We start from the raw sequence: 13,467 nt of genomic DNA on the forward strand, positions 1-13,467 counted from the left end.
AAAAATGGCTCGTGAGCTGAACGTATCGCAATATACCATTCGGAAAATTTTGAAAAATGAGGAGCTTGGGGAAAAGCCATTGAAATTCCAAAAAGTGCAAGAACTTACACCGCAACAGAAAGAAAATAGACTCAAAAGAGCTAACGAGTGGATTCGCTTGGCCGAAAGTGGTGAACTGGCATATTTGGTTTCTCCGTCGCCGATGAGAAAACATTCGTTGTCCAGCAGTTTGTAAACAAACAAAATGATCGTGTTTACTTGCCAATGAGGTCAGCTGAAAATGTGCACCTACGGTTGGCCACCGGAGCTCATGCGCCGGCAATGGTGATGGTGTGGGCCGCCATAACAGCCGATGTTCGCTCTCCACTCGTATTGAGCGACAGTGGCATCAGAATAAATGCCGAATATTTTTGCGAAAATATTCTGAAGAGTGTATCAAAGACTCGAGCTACGTAAAGATATTGGTCGCAGACCTTGGACATTCCAACAGGACTCATTACCATCGCACTCAGCACGCCCCACCCAAGAATGGTTAAAAAATGAGGTTCCTCGTTTCATTTCCAGCACACAATGGCCATCAAAATCTCCGGATACCAATCCGTTGGACTATTGTGTCTGGAATATTTTTTGAAAGCAAGGTTGGTACTTAAAAATACTAAAGTGTCGATTAACTCAAGCGAGCGCTTCGCTGGGAATGGGCCGAAATACCGCAGAGCAATATTCGGGCAGCGTGTGACGGTTTCATTGGCCTTTGAAGGCCATAATTCATGCCAAAAGTGACAAATTCGAACAAATCTAAAGTTATGGGACTGAATTTGGAACGATATGTGTCTAGGGTTTATGTTTTCTTTTAGCACAATTTTAGGTTCCTGCTAATGTAAACTTGGTTCATTCTTAACCGCATAACGTTGTGTTGTTGGAACACATTTTTCCCATTTCAAGGAATGGAGTTAAAGGAAGGTTTTTCCCAGAGTAGATTTTGAGTAAAACTCTCATCTAATGAAGGGTTAAAAAAGGGCTCTTTAAAAATTAATTCAAATACAGTGAAATATCTTTTTCAAAAGGAATTATCGGCATGGTCCAACGCATGTGTTCATGATGTAAGAAATTCTACTAACACCCTAATAGAAATGTAAAGACAAACAATATAAAATGGGAGTTCCCCGAAGGCTATTTCTTGAGAAAAGATTGCAATATTTGCAACACATGACGGTGGTAGATATGCTATCTTAGTATTTGGATACATATTCAAGAGTGTTCCAGAAGTTTTTCATAATCCTGAAGAACTATGGACCCAACAAACCTTTGAAGCCTTACTGAAAATTTTATATTGGGGAATTTAAAATATATTTTTATAAAAATTACATGTACTACGAATTTGGAATAGTTCTTTTGTTGGCATTCTCCTTTGCTCGATAATCCTCTTGCTAAAACTTGTTGCACAATAAAAGTTTTCTTTGCCGATCACTTGAGAAATTCTCAAAACAATTGCTAGCTGTGAGTTTGGATAATTTATGATATCAACAGAAAAAGTTAAACTTTCAACACATGTCCCAAATTCGAGTGCATTTATTTTGTTTTCTGTTTTCGAAGAAGAAGAAAACTGGGAAAAAGTTGCAAACCGGGCAGGCAGGCGAACAGGCATGCATGACATATTGCATTTAACCATCAAGAGGCCAATTTCCTGTGAAAATAATTTAAAATGACGTGCACAACCGTTGTTGTCGTTCGATGTTGCCTGGATGGCATCATACAATGGTAGTTTTTTCTTAACTTATATCAGCACACACATACATACAAACTCCATTTTTTCCCATAAATAAATAATAGCTTGTGTTGACTGCTTGTTATTGTTGTTAAAAACTGGAAACGATTGAATGGACAAACACTTAATAATAGATTCATTCTTTCAAAGGGTCAACGCAAATGTGGACATAGAATGGGATTGTGTTGGTGTTGTTGTGTTAGGGTTTCTTTTTTATTGAGAGGAAGTTATTACAAAAATTAAGCCATATTATAAAATATAATAATAAAAAATTGTTCAAAAAGTTTGTTGTTTTTTTTTTAATTTTTGTCACGAGCTTAAAAATCTTTGCTTAAGAAAATTTTTGTTTTTTTTTTTATTTTCACTGTATATAATGTTTTCTTTTTAATTTATATATAAAGTGCTGTAGTCTTATTAATTTTTATTCATCATCTTAATGTTGTCAATTTTCTTTTAACTTGTCTGGTTGCTTATTTTGTTTATTTGGAAAATTAAAAGTAATTTTAAATGTTCTTTATTAAGTAGTATTAAAAAATAACTTAATTAATTAGTAATTTGTATTTTTTTTTCCTCTTTGCCTTTGTTTTTGTTGTTGTTTGTTTGTTTTTGTTTGCATTTAACTCAAAAATAATGAATTAATTAATTAATTACCCATTAAACATAGCCGATGATGGATGATATTATTTGTTGTTTTGCTGGGCCACAGCATTGGGTGATTTATAAAAGTTCTGCACAAACTCAGATAGGCTGTAGACCGTGCCGGGACCTTTGCCGGGGCTCATGCATATGAAATCGCCAAGGGTATGGGCATTGCCTACAAATTAACATAAATTAGGGAGAGAGAGAGAGAGTGATAGGCATATTTAAATTTGTCAAATGAGTCTCAACCAGTGGTTGCTTGTACTACTCACTGCAAGATTGTATGGGCGGATAAGAGGGTGGTGGCTTTATCCAGCTACCGTCTGGCCTTCTCATATGCCTACGATCCGAGGAGAATTCCGCAAGATATGTTTCAGCAGGTATGACACGAAAGAATCTAATAAGAGAGAGAGAGAGAGAGATTGAAACCATTAAGACTATTTGATGATAATATTTGATGTTAACTTTACTCACCTGTGGTGTTCTGGTCTTAAAGCTAAATCGGAACGAAATGTCTCTGTCACATATTTGTGAAAATATGTGGGAAATGGTAGCGTTGTATCTAAATCGAATACCAAACACCTATTCGGACTTGGATTGTGCATGAAGAAGACATGATAGTCCTGAAAAGAAAACGAAAGAGTTATTATTACGATTTTAACAAAAAAAAAATTAAATAAATAAATTCTAAGGACGGAAGGGAAAACAATTTTGAACAAGTAAAAAAGTTCGGCCTGCCCGAATTGTTAATACCCTCTACCATTTGGAAGAAACTTGAAAAGATTAAAAAAAATCCGAAAATTACCACATAAATGAAAAACGTTGTATGGGGACTACACGAAGACGTGGATCTGCTTACGAAATTTTTTGTCATAGGCTGTAGTACCCATTACGAACTTTAAATACGAGATTTAACGATGATGCAAAAAATGTCGGAAATAGCATTGAATTTTATAATAAGTTTAGATTTGTTCGAATTGATCACATTTGGCACGAATTATGGCCTTCAAACGGCCAATGAAACCGTCACACGCTACCCGAAGGTTACTCTGCGGTCTGGGCCAAAGCCCATTCCCGGCGAAGCGCTTGCTTGAGGTGATCGACACTTTGATATTTTTTAGTGCCAACCTTGCTTTCCAAAATACTCCAGACACAATAGTCCAACGGATTGGTATCCGGAGATTTTGGCGGCCATTGTGTGGTGGAAATGAAGCGAGGACCCTCATTTTGTAATCATTCTTGGTGCTGAGTGCGATGATGCTGAGTCCTGTTGGAATGTCCAAAGTCTGCGGCCAAAATGTTTGCGTGCCCAAGGCTTTTATAGACCCTCCACATTATTTTCGCGATAATATTCGGCATTTATTCTGATGCCACGATCGATAACTACGAGCGGAGAGGTGTTATGGCGGCCCACACTATCACCATGGCCGGCGCTTGAGTTCTGGTGGCCAACCGAATGTGCAAATTTTCAGCTGACCTCTTTGGAGAAATCCAAATTAAGCAGTTCACCACTTTCGGCCAAGCGAAGCCACTCTTTAGCTCTTTTGATTCTATTTTCTTTCTTTTGCGGTGTAAGTTCTTGCACTTTTTGGAATTTCAATGGCTTTTCCCCGACCGTCACCTTATTTTCAATATTTTCCGAATGTAATATTGAGATATGTTTAGCTCACGAGTCATTTTTCGGTCACTGCGACGCGGGTTTCGATCAAGTCGCTTTTTTACTTTTCGAAGAAATTCTGCTGATGTTGCTGTTTTCTTCCGTCCACTTCCTTGACGTCGGAGTACGCTACCAGTATCACGGTAACGAGCGATGGTACGAGACACAAAAGATTTATTCACATTTAAATGCTGGAGAGCTCTAACGATAGCCACTTGGTGGTGGTTTTCCAGCCAAATATAAATAAATCACACTATCACGCTTGAATTCCGTCACGAATAACTTTTTTTTGGAAAATTCTCACCAAAATGCTTTTGTACGCTTGTAAACAATATAATGAGCTTTCACTGGAATAATTTTAACAGCTGTCGGACGAGTGGCTTAGAAATGACAGCAGACTGAAGTTGGTTGCAGTTTTTTCATGTCACCCTTCGAAAAAATTCGACTCAGATGTTTTTGGAGGAGTTTCCCTGTGGAGACCTTCGGGGCTTTTTCTATAAATATTTGTAGACCTTTTACAAAATGTTAGGTCTCATAGGTAAAAAATTAATCCTACCCTGGAATTTGTTAGAAATTGTCGACGAAGGGTTCCACTGCTTTTTGTAACTTAACCTAAGCCTTTTCCCCCAGAGGCAACACATACTAGAATATTCTAAGTACAGCAAATGCTGTCCAAAACCATTATTGTAAATGTTTGAAAGTTTAAATTTCCCCTGTCATTAAATCTCCCACCTCCACCCCTCCCTCTACACACCTTGGAGCGCTTCGCGATTTGTCATCAGTGTAAGTTTCGACATGACCATTGATGGCTGTCACTTCAATTAAATAGTGTCGCAGAACTTAAGTGCCTCTGTTTTGTTGGAAAAACACCTGTGACCGAGCGGAGGCAAGGCAGAGGTAGGCCGTGGGTGAGGGCAGTGATGGTGACATGAAAATCCAGTGTTGTCTACATACCGGACATGTGGCGCATTTGTGGCTGTGGTAATGGTGAAACGGGGTGGCCATTGTGGACACGCATGGGCCACCACCACCACGAACAACAACAATAATGGCGGCATACATGTGAGCAAGGACTTCGGCTCTTTTCTGTTTGTTGTTTTTGCTGTTTCTTTGCTAAAACAATGCGTGTTAATTGCGCTTTTTTTCGTTGTAAATGCGTTGGTCATATTTACATTGTTGTTGCTGGTCATGCATAAAGTTTTTAAGCCACTGCCGGGGGCCCCAGCTCCTTCGACGGCCGTCCGCTGTTATTCGCCATAACAAATAAACAAACAAACAAAACAAAACGAGAAAAAAGAACGACAGAAACACATAACAAGTGTGCGTGTTTGCGAACATTATTACAGGTTCCCTGAGCCCTGGAGGGTCCTTTCGAGCATGTCCCTCGAGGGGGTACTCACACGAAACGAAATGAAATGTAGTAAATAATTTTTAGTTAAGTAAAAGCTCAGCGGCAGCAGCAGCAGTAAAACATTAGAACAATGAGTAAAATTATCATAAATAAAATACAAAAACAGTAGCAGCAACAACAACAACGTCGACAACGTAAAATGCAGATTTGAATGTAAAACGAAATTAAAAAAAAAACAAAATGAATTCACTTGGGCCCCAACGGCAACACAGTGGTGCCAGACGACTACGGCGACAATGGTGGATGGTGCCTTGTGCATGTCCCTGACTGGACGTGAGGGAGTAAAAGGGATTAGTTTCAAGGGGAAAGGAGAGGGAGACAAAGCTGAAAAAAAAAACACAAAAACGCAACACTTACCCATATCACAACTTGGTCATCGCCACGTCCTGCTTTCTGGCGCCACAGCGGTACAGTGCGACCCTCATTTGATACAAACACGGCATAGCATTTCGAGAGTTCATCGATACGTGTTTTCTTCACTTGTTCGCAAAGCTTCCAAACGTTCTCTTCGCTGCAATGGAATTGAGAAGAAGAAAAAAAGGAAGGAGATGAAGAAAACGGAAGAGTATGAGAACACGAAAAAATGAAATATTATTGTAGAATAGCAGCAGCAAAAAAAAAAAAAAACGTAGAAAATCCACTGACTAAGACTAAGAGTTGCAAACCATAACGCTTGCACACACACACACACATACCCACTTCTCAAGCCAATGCACAAAAGTAACAACTGAAATGCATTTTTTGTGTTCGAGCGTTGTGGAACTATGAAGCAGAAACAGATCCATGTTCCATTTTATATATGTAGGTATGTAGCAGCACGTACATATTTATGTGTAAATGAAAAAATATATATATATATATATATTTTTCTTGAATTTATTTATTATAATTACAACAAACAGGGACAATGGCAAAATCGTGCCGGAATAGAAAAATGTTTTAGAATTTTAAATCAAATATGAATTTCAAATTTGAAAGTAATTTCACTGAGAAAGGTTTTTATTTAGAGAACCATGACACGAATATTGGATAATGTGGTGAAAATGCATAATTTTTTGAGAGTAACTACCAACGGATAGAAGGCGCCAATGGATACAAAAAATAAATAAATAAAAATTAAATGAAATAAAATGGCAAATGAAGGAATTGGTAATGGTATTGTAAATTATTTTTAATATTCAACTGGCTCGGAATGGTTATACCATAATTTCAGCTAAAAATTCAAACAAATGACTAGTGAATAAGGGAATTATTCTAAATTCTACTTTCTTATATAGTTTTGAACTAATAAACATTGGTCGTGGTTCTCTTTAAAGAATACTTCAATTTATGTACTCCTTCTAAGTCCTGATTTTATCCAAGGCGAGTTTACGGGCGGCAATTTTTGTAGTAAATTTTCGAAATCGCCTCTTGGATTTATACAAGGCCATTTTCTTTTTCATTATTGCTTTTTATGTCATTTTATTAATCACATTTTTGTATAAAAATAAAAACGTAAAATGAATTGCCAGAAAATTATCAGCAATTTTTTTTTTCATTTCCATTCCCCAACAAACAACTATTAGACATTCTAACTTCAAAATACTTCTATTGGTTCTGTCCAACATCTGTAACAGTTTAATAATAATTTCCTACCAGTATACGCTATTAATATCTCACTATTCATAGTTACAGCCACCTTCCTTGGAGGTGTTTGTCTTCTAAATAAAGCTCTTTATCCAAAGTGGTACCAGGTGGCGTATGATTTATACATCAACGTGAACAACAATACTCATACGCCAACTGGCGCTCTTTTCATGAAATGACACAAATTATTAAAGATTCTTGTGAGTGGGGATTTTAAAAATCGGATCTTGGATTTATGCAAGGCAAATTTATTTTTTTATTGCTTTTTATGTAATTTTTTTTAATCATATTTTTGTATAAAAAAATAAAAACGTAAAATGAATTGAAAGAAAATTACCAGCATTTTTTTCATTTCCATTTCCCAACAAACAACTATTTGACATTCTAACTTCAAAATACTATTATTGTTTCTGTCAACATCTTAAACAGTTCAATAATAATAATTTCCGACTAGTATACGCTATTAATATCTCACTATTCATAGTTACAGCCACTTTCCTTGGAGGTGTTTGACTTCTAAATAAAGCTCTTTATTCAAAGTAGTACCAGGTGGCGTATGATTCATACATCAACGTGAACAACAATACTCATACGCCAACTGGCGCTCTTTTCATGAAATGACACAAATTATTAAAGATTCTTGTGAGTGGGAGACAGAACACTTCATAACAAAAAGTTAAATGGAATCCGGCGGTATTGACGACATCTGCATAACCTCAGCATATGCTCTGTTATTTAAATATGTTTTGACTTGCGTTATTGAAACTGTTGCTGAGTGGTTCCGAAGGAGTGGGCCAATATTTTCCATTACGTATCTGACATAAGTAAGATAAAAATATCAAAACGTATCACATTTGGATTTTATATCAACTACAGGCTTCACTTTATAGGAGGTATTTGATAATATTTTGAAAAGTTCGTTTTGTGAGAGTTATAATTATTTAAAATTCTGACCCATTGTGGGGGAGGTACCGGAAGTAGTGGTCCGATATTTTCCATCTTCACAACACATCCTGCGTTAGTAGAAGCAATGGGATATACCGAGTTTGAAACTAATCTTATGCTCATTTCGCGTTTTATGTGCTTAATGGTTATTCCAAAATTTTGACCCCTTGTGGGGGAGGTACTAGAAGGAGTGGCCTGTTCAATCCGTTCTTCATCACAGACTTTGTGTTAGTGGAAATATTAAAATGTGCGAAATTTGAAGATAATCGGACTCTTAGTTCAAATGTTATAGACATTATAATTATTCAAAATGTTGACCCTTTGTGGGGGAGGTACGAGAAGGAGTGGACCGATATACTACATCTTCATACAATTTCTTGTGTTAGTGGAAATATTAAAATGTGCGAAATATGAAGATAATCGGACTCTTAGTTCAAATTTTATGGACATTATAATTATTCAAAATTTTGACCCTTGTGGGAGAGGTACCAGTAGTAGTTGCCCGATATATGCCATCTTCACACCAGATGTTGCTTAAAAAGAAGCATTGGAATGTGTGTGAAATTTGAAAAGAATCGGATGCTAATTTCGCATTTTACGAGATTCATAGTTATTAAAAATTTTGACCCGTTATGGGGGAGATACAAAAAGGACCATTCCGATATGTCCCCCCTTCACATCAGACCTTGGGTTAACAAAAATATTGGGATGTGTGAAATATGAAGACAATCGGATTCTCATTTCACATTTTGTAAGAGTTATAATTATTCAAAATTTTGACCCTTTGTGGGGGAGGTACTTGATGGAGTGGATCAATATTGACCCATTTAAAACCAGACCCTGCACTATTAAAAATATTGGGATATAAAAAGTTTGCACAAAATCGAATGATGCTTTCTCTTTCTGTGCAGTAAATTATTTTACTTTAAAATGTTGAAATTTTGTGGGGAGGTACCAGAATGAGTGGTCGATTTTGCCCATCTCCTAACTCGATCTAAGTTTGACCATAACATTACGATGTGCCAAGTTTGGATAAAATCGGATACTCCTTTCGAGAGTTAACGTGCGCAACAGCCAAACGGACAGACGGACGGGCGGACATCTCTAGATCGACTCCAATGTTGTGTCTAGAATGGTTGGTATTGAAAATGAGATATATCAGCTAACGTTTTCGTAAAGCCCCCATATAAGACTTCCTCCCGATATTCGGTATTTTGATGATTTTTGCCACATTTTATCACGAATTTGTCTAAAAATTGGTATTTGTAGTCCGTAATGGGTTCTCGCTCCGGTGGCAGAACATTGAGTATCTAGGTCCATGTTTTCCTATAGCGCACATATACCGTTACCCATCGATATTCGGTATTTAGATAGTCCTAGCCACAGTTACCCACGATTTTTTTTTTTTCAAATTTGGCATTTAAGACTCGCAATAGATAACAATCGTTGCAATATAAAGTTCTCTATATCGGTACTCGTTGTGGTTTGGCTTTTTTGATAGGTTTAACTGCATTATCCAAACGGTCTTAGGGTGCAAGTACATAGAAAGCTTGAAGTCATGGCTAGGCATATTAATGTCAAATTATAATGGAAAACGACGGCTGGATTTTAGTGCGGCTCTGTAATCCCTTTGTGAAATGTCACAAAATATGCCTAGCCATGAATTCAAGCTTCTTATGTACTTAGCCCTTTACTGGTATATGAAGTTTAAAGCGGAACATGCTTGGATTCAGATACTTATATGTACAAATGTTTCTTTTATCTAAAAGTGGAGAGTACGAAAAATTTCGGCCCGGCCGAACTTAATGTTTTTTTTACTTGTTCATTCTTGTTCGATCCTTGTATTTCAAGAATCCGTTGGTGCACAACGTTATATCCTACGGATTTTGGGTTACTTTTTAAAAATGTTTATCAGCATAGATATTTTAAAAACTTTTTTGGGCATGAGTTGTTGGACGAGATGTAATAATTGCTCTACTCCAGAACCTGCAAGAACCTACGAGTTTTTCAATTTTTTTTCGATATAAGAAAGACAAAGTCTGTTATAATAATAAAAACGTTTACATTATTGCAATTCTGGAACAGAGCTAATATGACATTATTTTATCCATTAAAGGGGTATATTTTTATCACTTTCTATTTTCAGGGGTTTATGTTTTGTAAGTACTAACCAAGTTTGTAAATCTTATATAATTCCATGGTAGAATTAAGAATGTAACATATTTTTAAAGAAAGATATCTAAGTTATCAACTTTCGTTCTATGAAAATGTGATATGAAAATTTTTATAAAGAAAATAATTTTCATTTCATGTTTCCATGGAACAAATATCCAGCTCTGCATTTTTTTTATAATTTACCTTGCCAAATTTAACATCCTAAAAAAAGGTTCCCATCTCCAATTCGTTATAATTCAAAAATAAATATGAATAAGCATTTATCTCGTCAATACTCTAGTCTTGTAACCATGAATACCTTACACAATATCGTTAAACATTTCGAAAAAATTAAATAACAGCATTGAATCAATTCTACTTAAATGTGTACAATATTGAAACATCACCACTACCACCTCAGCTTCCTATTAATATTTTTGTAATTTTATCCATAATTTTCAAATTGATATCCAGTCAATTCATAAATACAAATACAAAAGCTGTTGTTCGTCTTATCAATTCCATCGAATATTTGTTGTGTCACAATGATGTTTTTTTCCTTTGTTTATTTGAAAATGGATTGAATGGAATTTTGATTGACATTGAATTGGATGAGCTTGTCTCACAAGAACAATGATACTTTGGAAATTATTGTTTTTTTGTTGTTGTAAATATATAAATGTATACGTATATGTAATATAATATATTAAAGTACAATATTTTGTACAAAAACAAAAGAAAATGATTCCGTTTAGGTTTGTCATAAGAAGCTTTTTGTGATGCTCCCCCATGGCTACAGGAGTTGTTTTTATTGATAATTACAAATTATAATTGCCACAGAGATAGTCAAACAATAGGGTCCATGGGAATCATATTTAAATCTCACGCTGGCCTACTTATCTTACGGTCAAGGCAGAAATAACAAAAAGGATATACAAGTAAACCAGTTAGAGGGGGGAACTAAAGAGCCACCAGCAAAAAAAAAAAAAAAATCGTTAAAGCTCGACTCAAGCCCCTATCTCTCCTTCTGCCTTCTTCACGTACTCCCAAAAGGGCTTCATTATCGACATTCATTTTCTACCTCTCTACCAATTGGTTAATGGTTTGCTGGGCGTGCAATTACTACTTTTCTGGGACGTTTGAAATTACTCCTCGCCCAAAGATAGTTTGGAAATCTATTTCTGGGTTTCAACATACCCAATTTTTTTAACTGGACAGAATCCTACAGAAGATTTTCTTTATGGGACAAATAGGACCATTCCATCATTTTTTATTAAGAAGTGCAGTTCCTTCTTATACCCTCAGTCATATGGCTACAGAGGGTATATCATTTGAAACGACCAAAACGTGTCCTATCGATGTAACGGTTTTAGACACTAGACCACTTTGGACGAAATTCGTTTAAGGATATTTGGAATTGATCTAGAGGTGTCCATCCGTGCATCAGTTTAGTTTTCGAAATGATTATCCGATTTGATCCAAACTTGGTACATAGAAATTTTATTTTCAAAACATAAATCCGGTTTAGATCGGTCCACTTCTTCTGATACCTGATACCCCACAAAAACTCAAAAACTACTTTTCTGTGACGTTTAAAATTACTACTCCCCCAAAGATAGTTTGGAGATCTATTTCTGGGTGTGTTGAAGACAATTTTTTTAACTGGACATAATGGACCATTTTAGGACCATTCGATCTCATTTTATAGAGAAATACAGTTCCTTCTCATGCCCTCAGTCATATGACCACAGAGGGTATATATCATTTGAAACGACCAAAACGTGTCCTATCGAGATAACGGTTTTAGACACTACGTCATTTTGAGCAATATCCTTTTCAGGATATTTGGAATTGATCTAGAGGTGTCCATCCGTCCATAAGTTTAATTTTCAAAGTGATTATCTGATTTGATCCAAACTTGGTACTTCATCATTTTATTTTAAAAACATAGTGCGATTTCAGCGATGTTCAATACCGATTCACTACCTCCCCCACAAAATCTCAACATTTTCAAAAAAAAATAAGCTCACAGAACAAGAAAGGATCATCAGATTGTTTCAACTTGCAAATCTTAATATTTGTATCAGTGCAAAGCCAGATGCAAAAATTGACAATATCGGCCCCATCAAGTACCTCCCCCACATAGGGTCATAATTTTAAATTATCACAACTCTTATAAAATGAGTAATAAGATTCCGATTGTCTTCAAATTCACACATCTCAATATTTCCATCACCACAAAATCTGTTGTGAAGATGGAATAAAGCGTACCACACCATCTGAAAGAGTCGTTCCAATCCAGTTCGTAATTCAGTACACCAGTTCGTAATCGTATGATTGATTTCATAAAAGTTCATATAACTCATACGCCGAGTTTTCATACAAATGACCGGAGTCCACGGAACTAGATAAGGAATCAGTTCGTTCGAAATAACTAAATTGGCACAACTCTGCCATCTGGTACTTCCGCCAGCCCACAAAGGGTCACATTTCTGTATAAATGCCAATAAGCATCAATTCATTTTAAACTTCGAACATTCAAATACACCTGCAACCCCCCAAAATCTAATGAGAAGATGGAATATAGCGTACCACTCATTCAGGTACTTCTTCTCCTCCAAAGATTCAAAATTTTGAGTACTTATAACTTGCAAAGCATTTCAGTGATTCTCTTTAAACTCTGTATTTCTTAACGTTTTACTTAACTACAGAACTGATATGAATTTGAAATTTTTCGGTTCTGATAACTCACCCACAAATTTTGAATAATTACTAGCCTCTTAAAATCGGAAAAAAGTTCGATGTTTTGATTTGCTTCCCACAATGCAATACTGGCATCTCTTTATCTCTATGAATATGGAACTTATCGGTCCATTCTTTTTTGTAACTTCTCCACAAAAGGGTCAACCTTTTTATACCCTCCACCATTCCATGGAGGGTATATTAGCTTTGTCATTTCGTTTGTAACTCCTCGAAATATTCATGATAGACCCTACAAAGTATATCTAATATGGATCAGCGTAAAATTCTAAAACGATTTATAATCAGACTATCTTTTCAACGAAGTGAGATAGAAGGCTAAGGCACACATGTGTATTTTGCCAGTAGGCAGGTTAAGTTCATAAATGGACTATGTCGATCCTCCCGACCGACAGATTGTTTTTTTATTACTTAGTGTTATTTCAAAATAGCCTGGTTAAATCCCATTGTTGTTGTTCTTAAAATGCAGAACTTTTATTCTCTGCCATAAAATTCAAAGGTGCACAACAG

The 13,467-nt window shown here is 36.0% G+C and overlaps 1 protein-coding gene across 1 annotated transcript in view; it reads right to left on the bottom strand.

Annotated features, from left to right (window-relative positions):
• Positions 1–1,945: 1,945 nt before the first annotated feature.
• Positions 1,946–13,467, bottom strand: part of LOC101892736 (protein N-terminal glutamine amidohydrolase) — a 58,875-nt gene continuing 47,353 nt past the window's right edge. Inside the window, exons 2-5 of the mRNA XM_005186249.4 lie at positions 5,830–5,983; positions 2,879–3,027; positions 2,677–2,801; positions 1,946–2,579 (exon numbers count right to left, since the gene is read on the bottom strand). Of these exons, the coding sequence (XP_005186306.1) occupies positions 2,446–2,579; positions 2,677–2,801; positions 2,879–3,027; positions 5,830–5,983 (562 nt within the window). The 3' untranslated portion in view covers positions 1,946–2,445. The remainder of the gene's footprint in view (positions 2,580–2,676; positions 2,802–2,878; positions 3,028–5,829; positions 5,984–13,467) is intronic.

Source organism: Musca domestica, unplaced genomic scaffold (genome assembly GCF_030504385.1).
Source record: "Musca domestica strain aabys unplaced genomic scaffold, Musca_domestica.polishedcontigs.V.1.1 8, whole genome shotgun sequence".
Taxonomy (NCBI): domain Eukaryota; kingdom Metazoa; phylum Arthropoda; class Insecta; order Diptera; family Muscidae; genus Musca; species Musca domestica.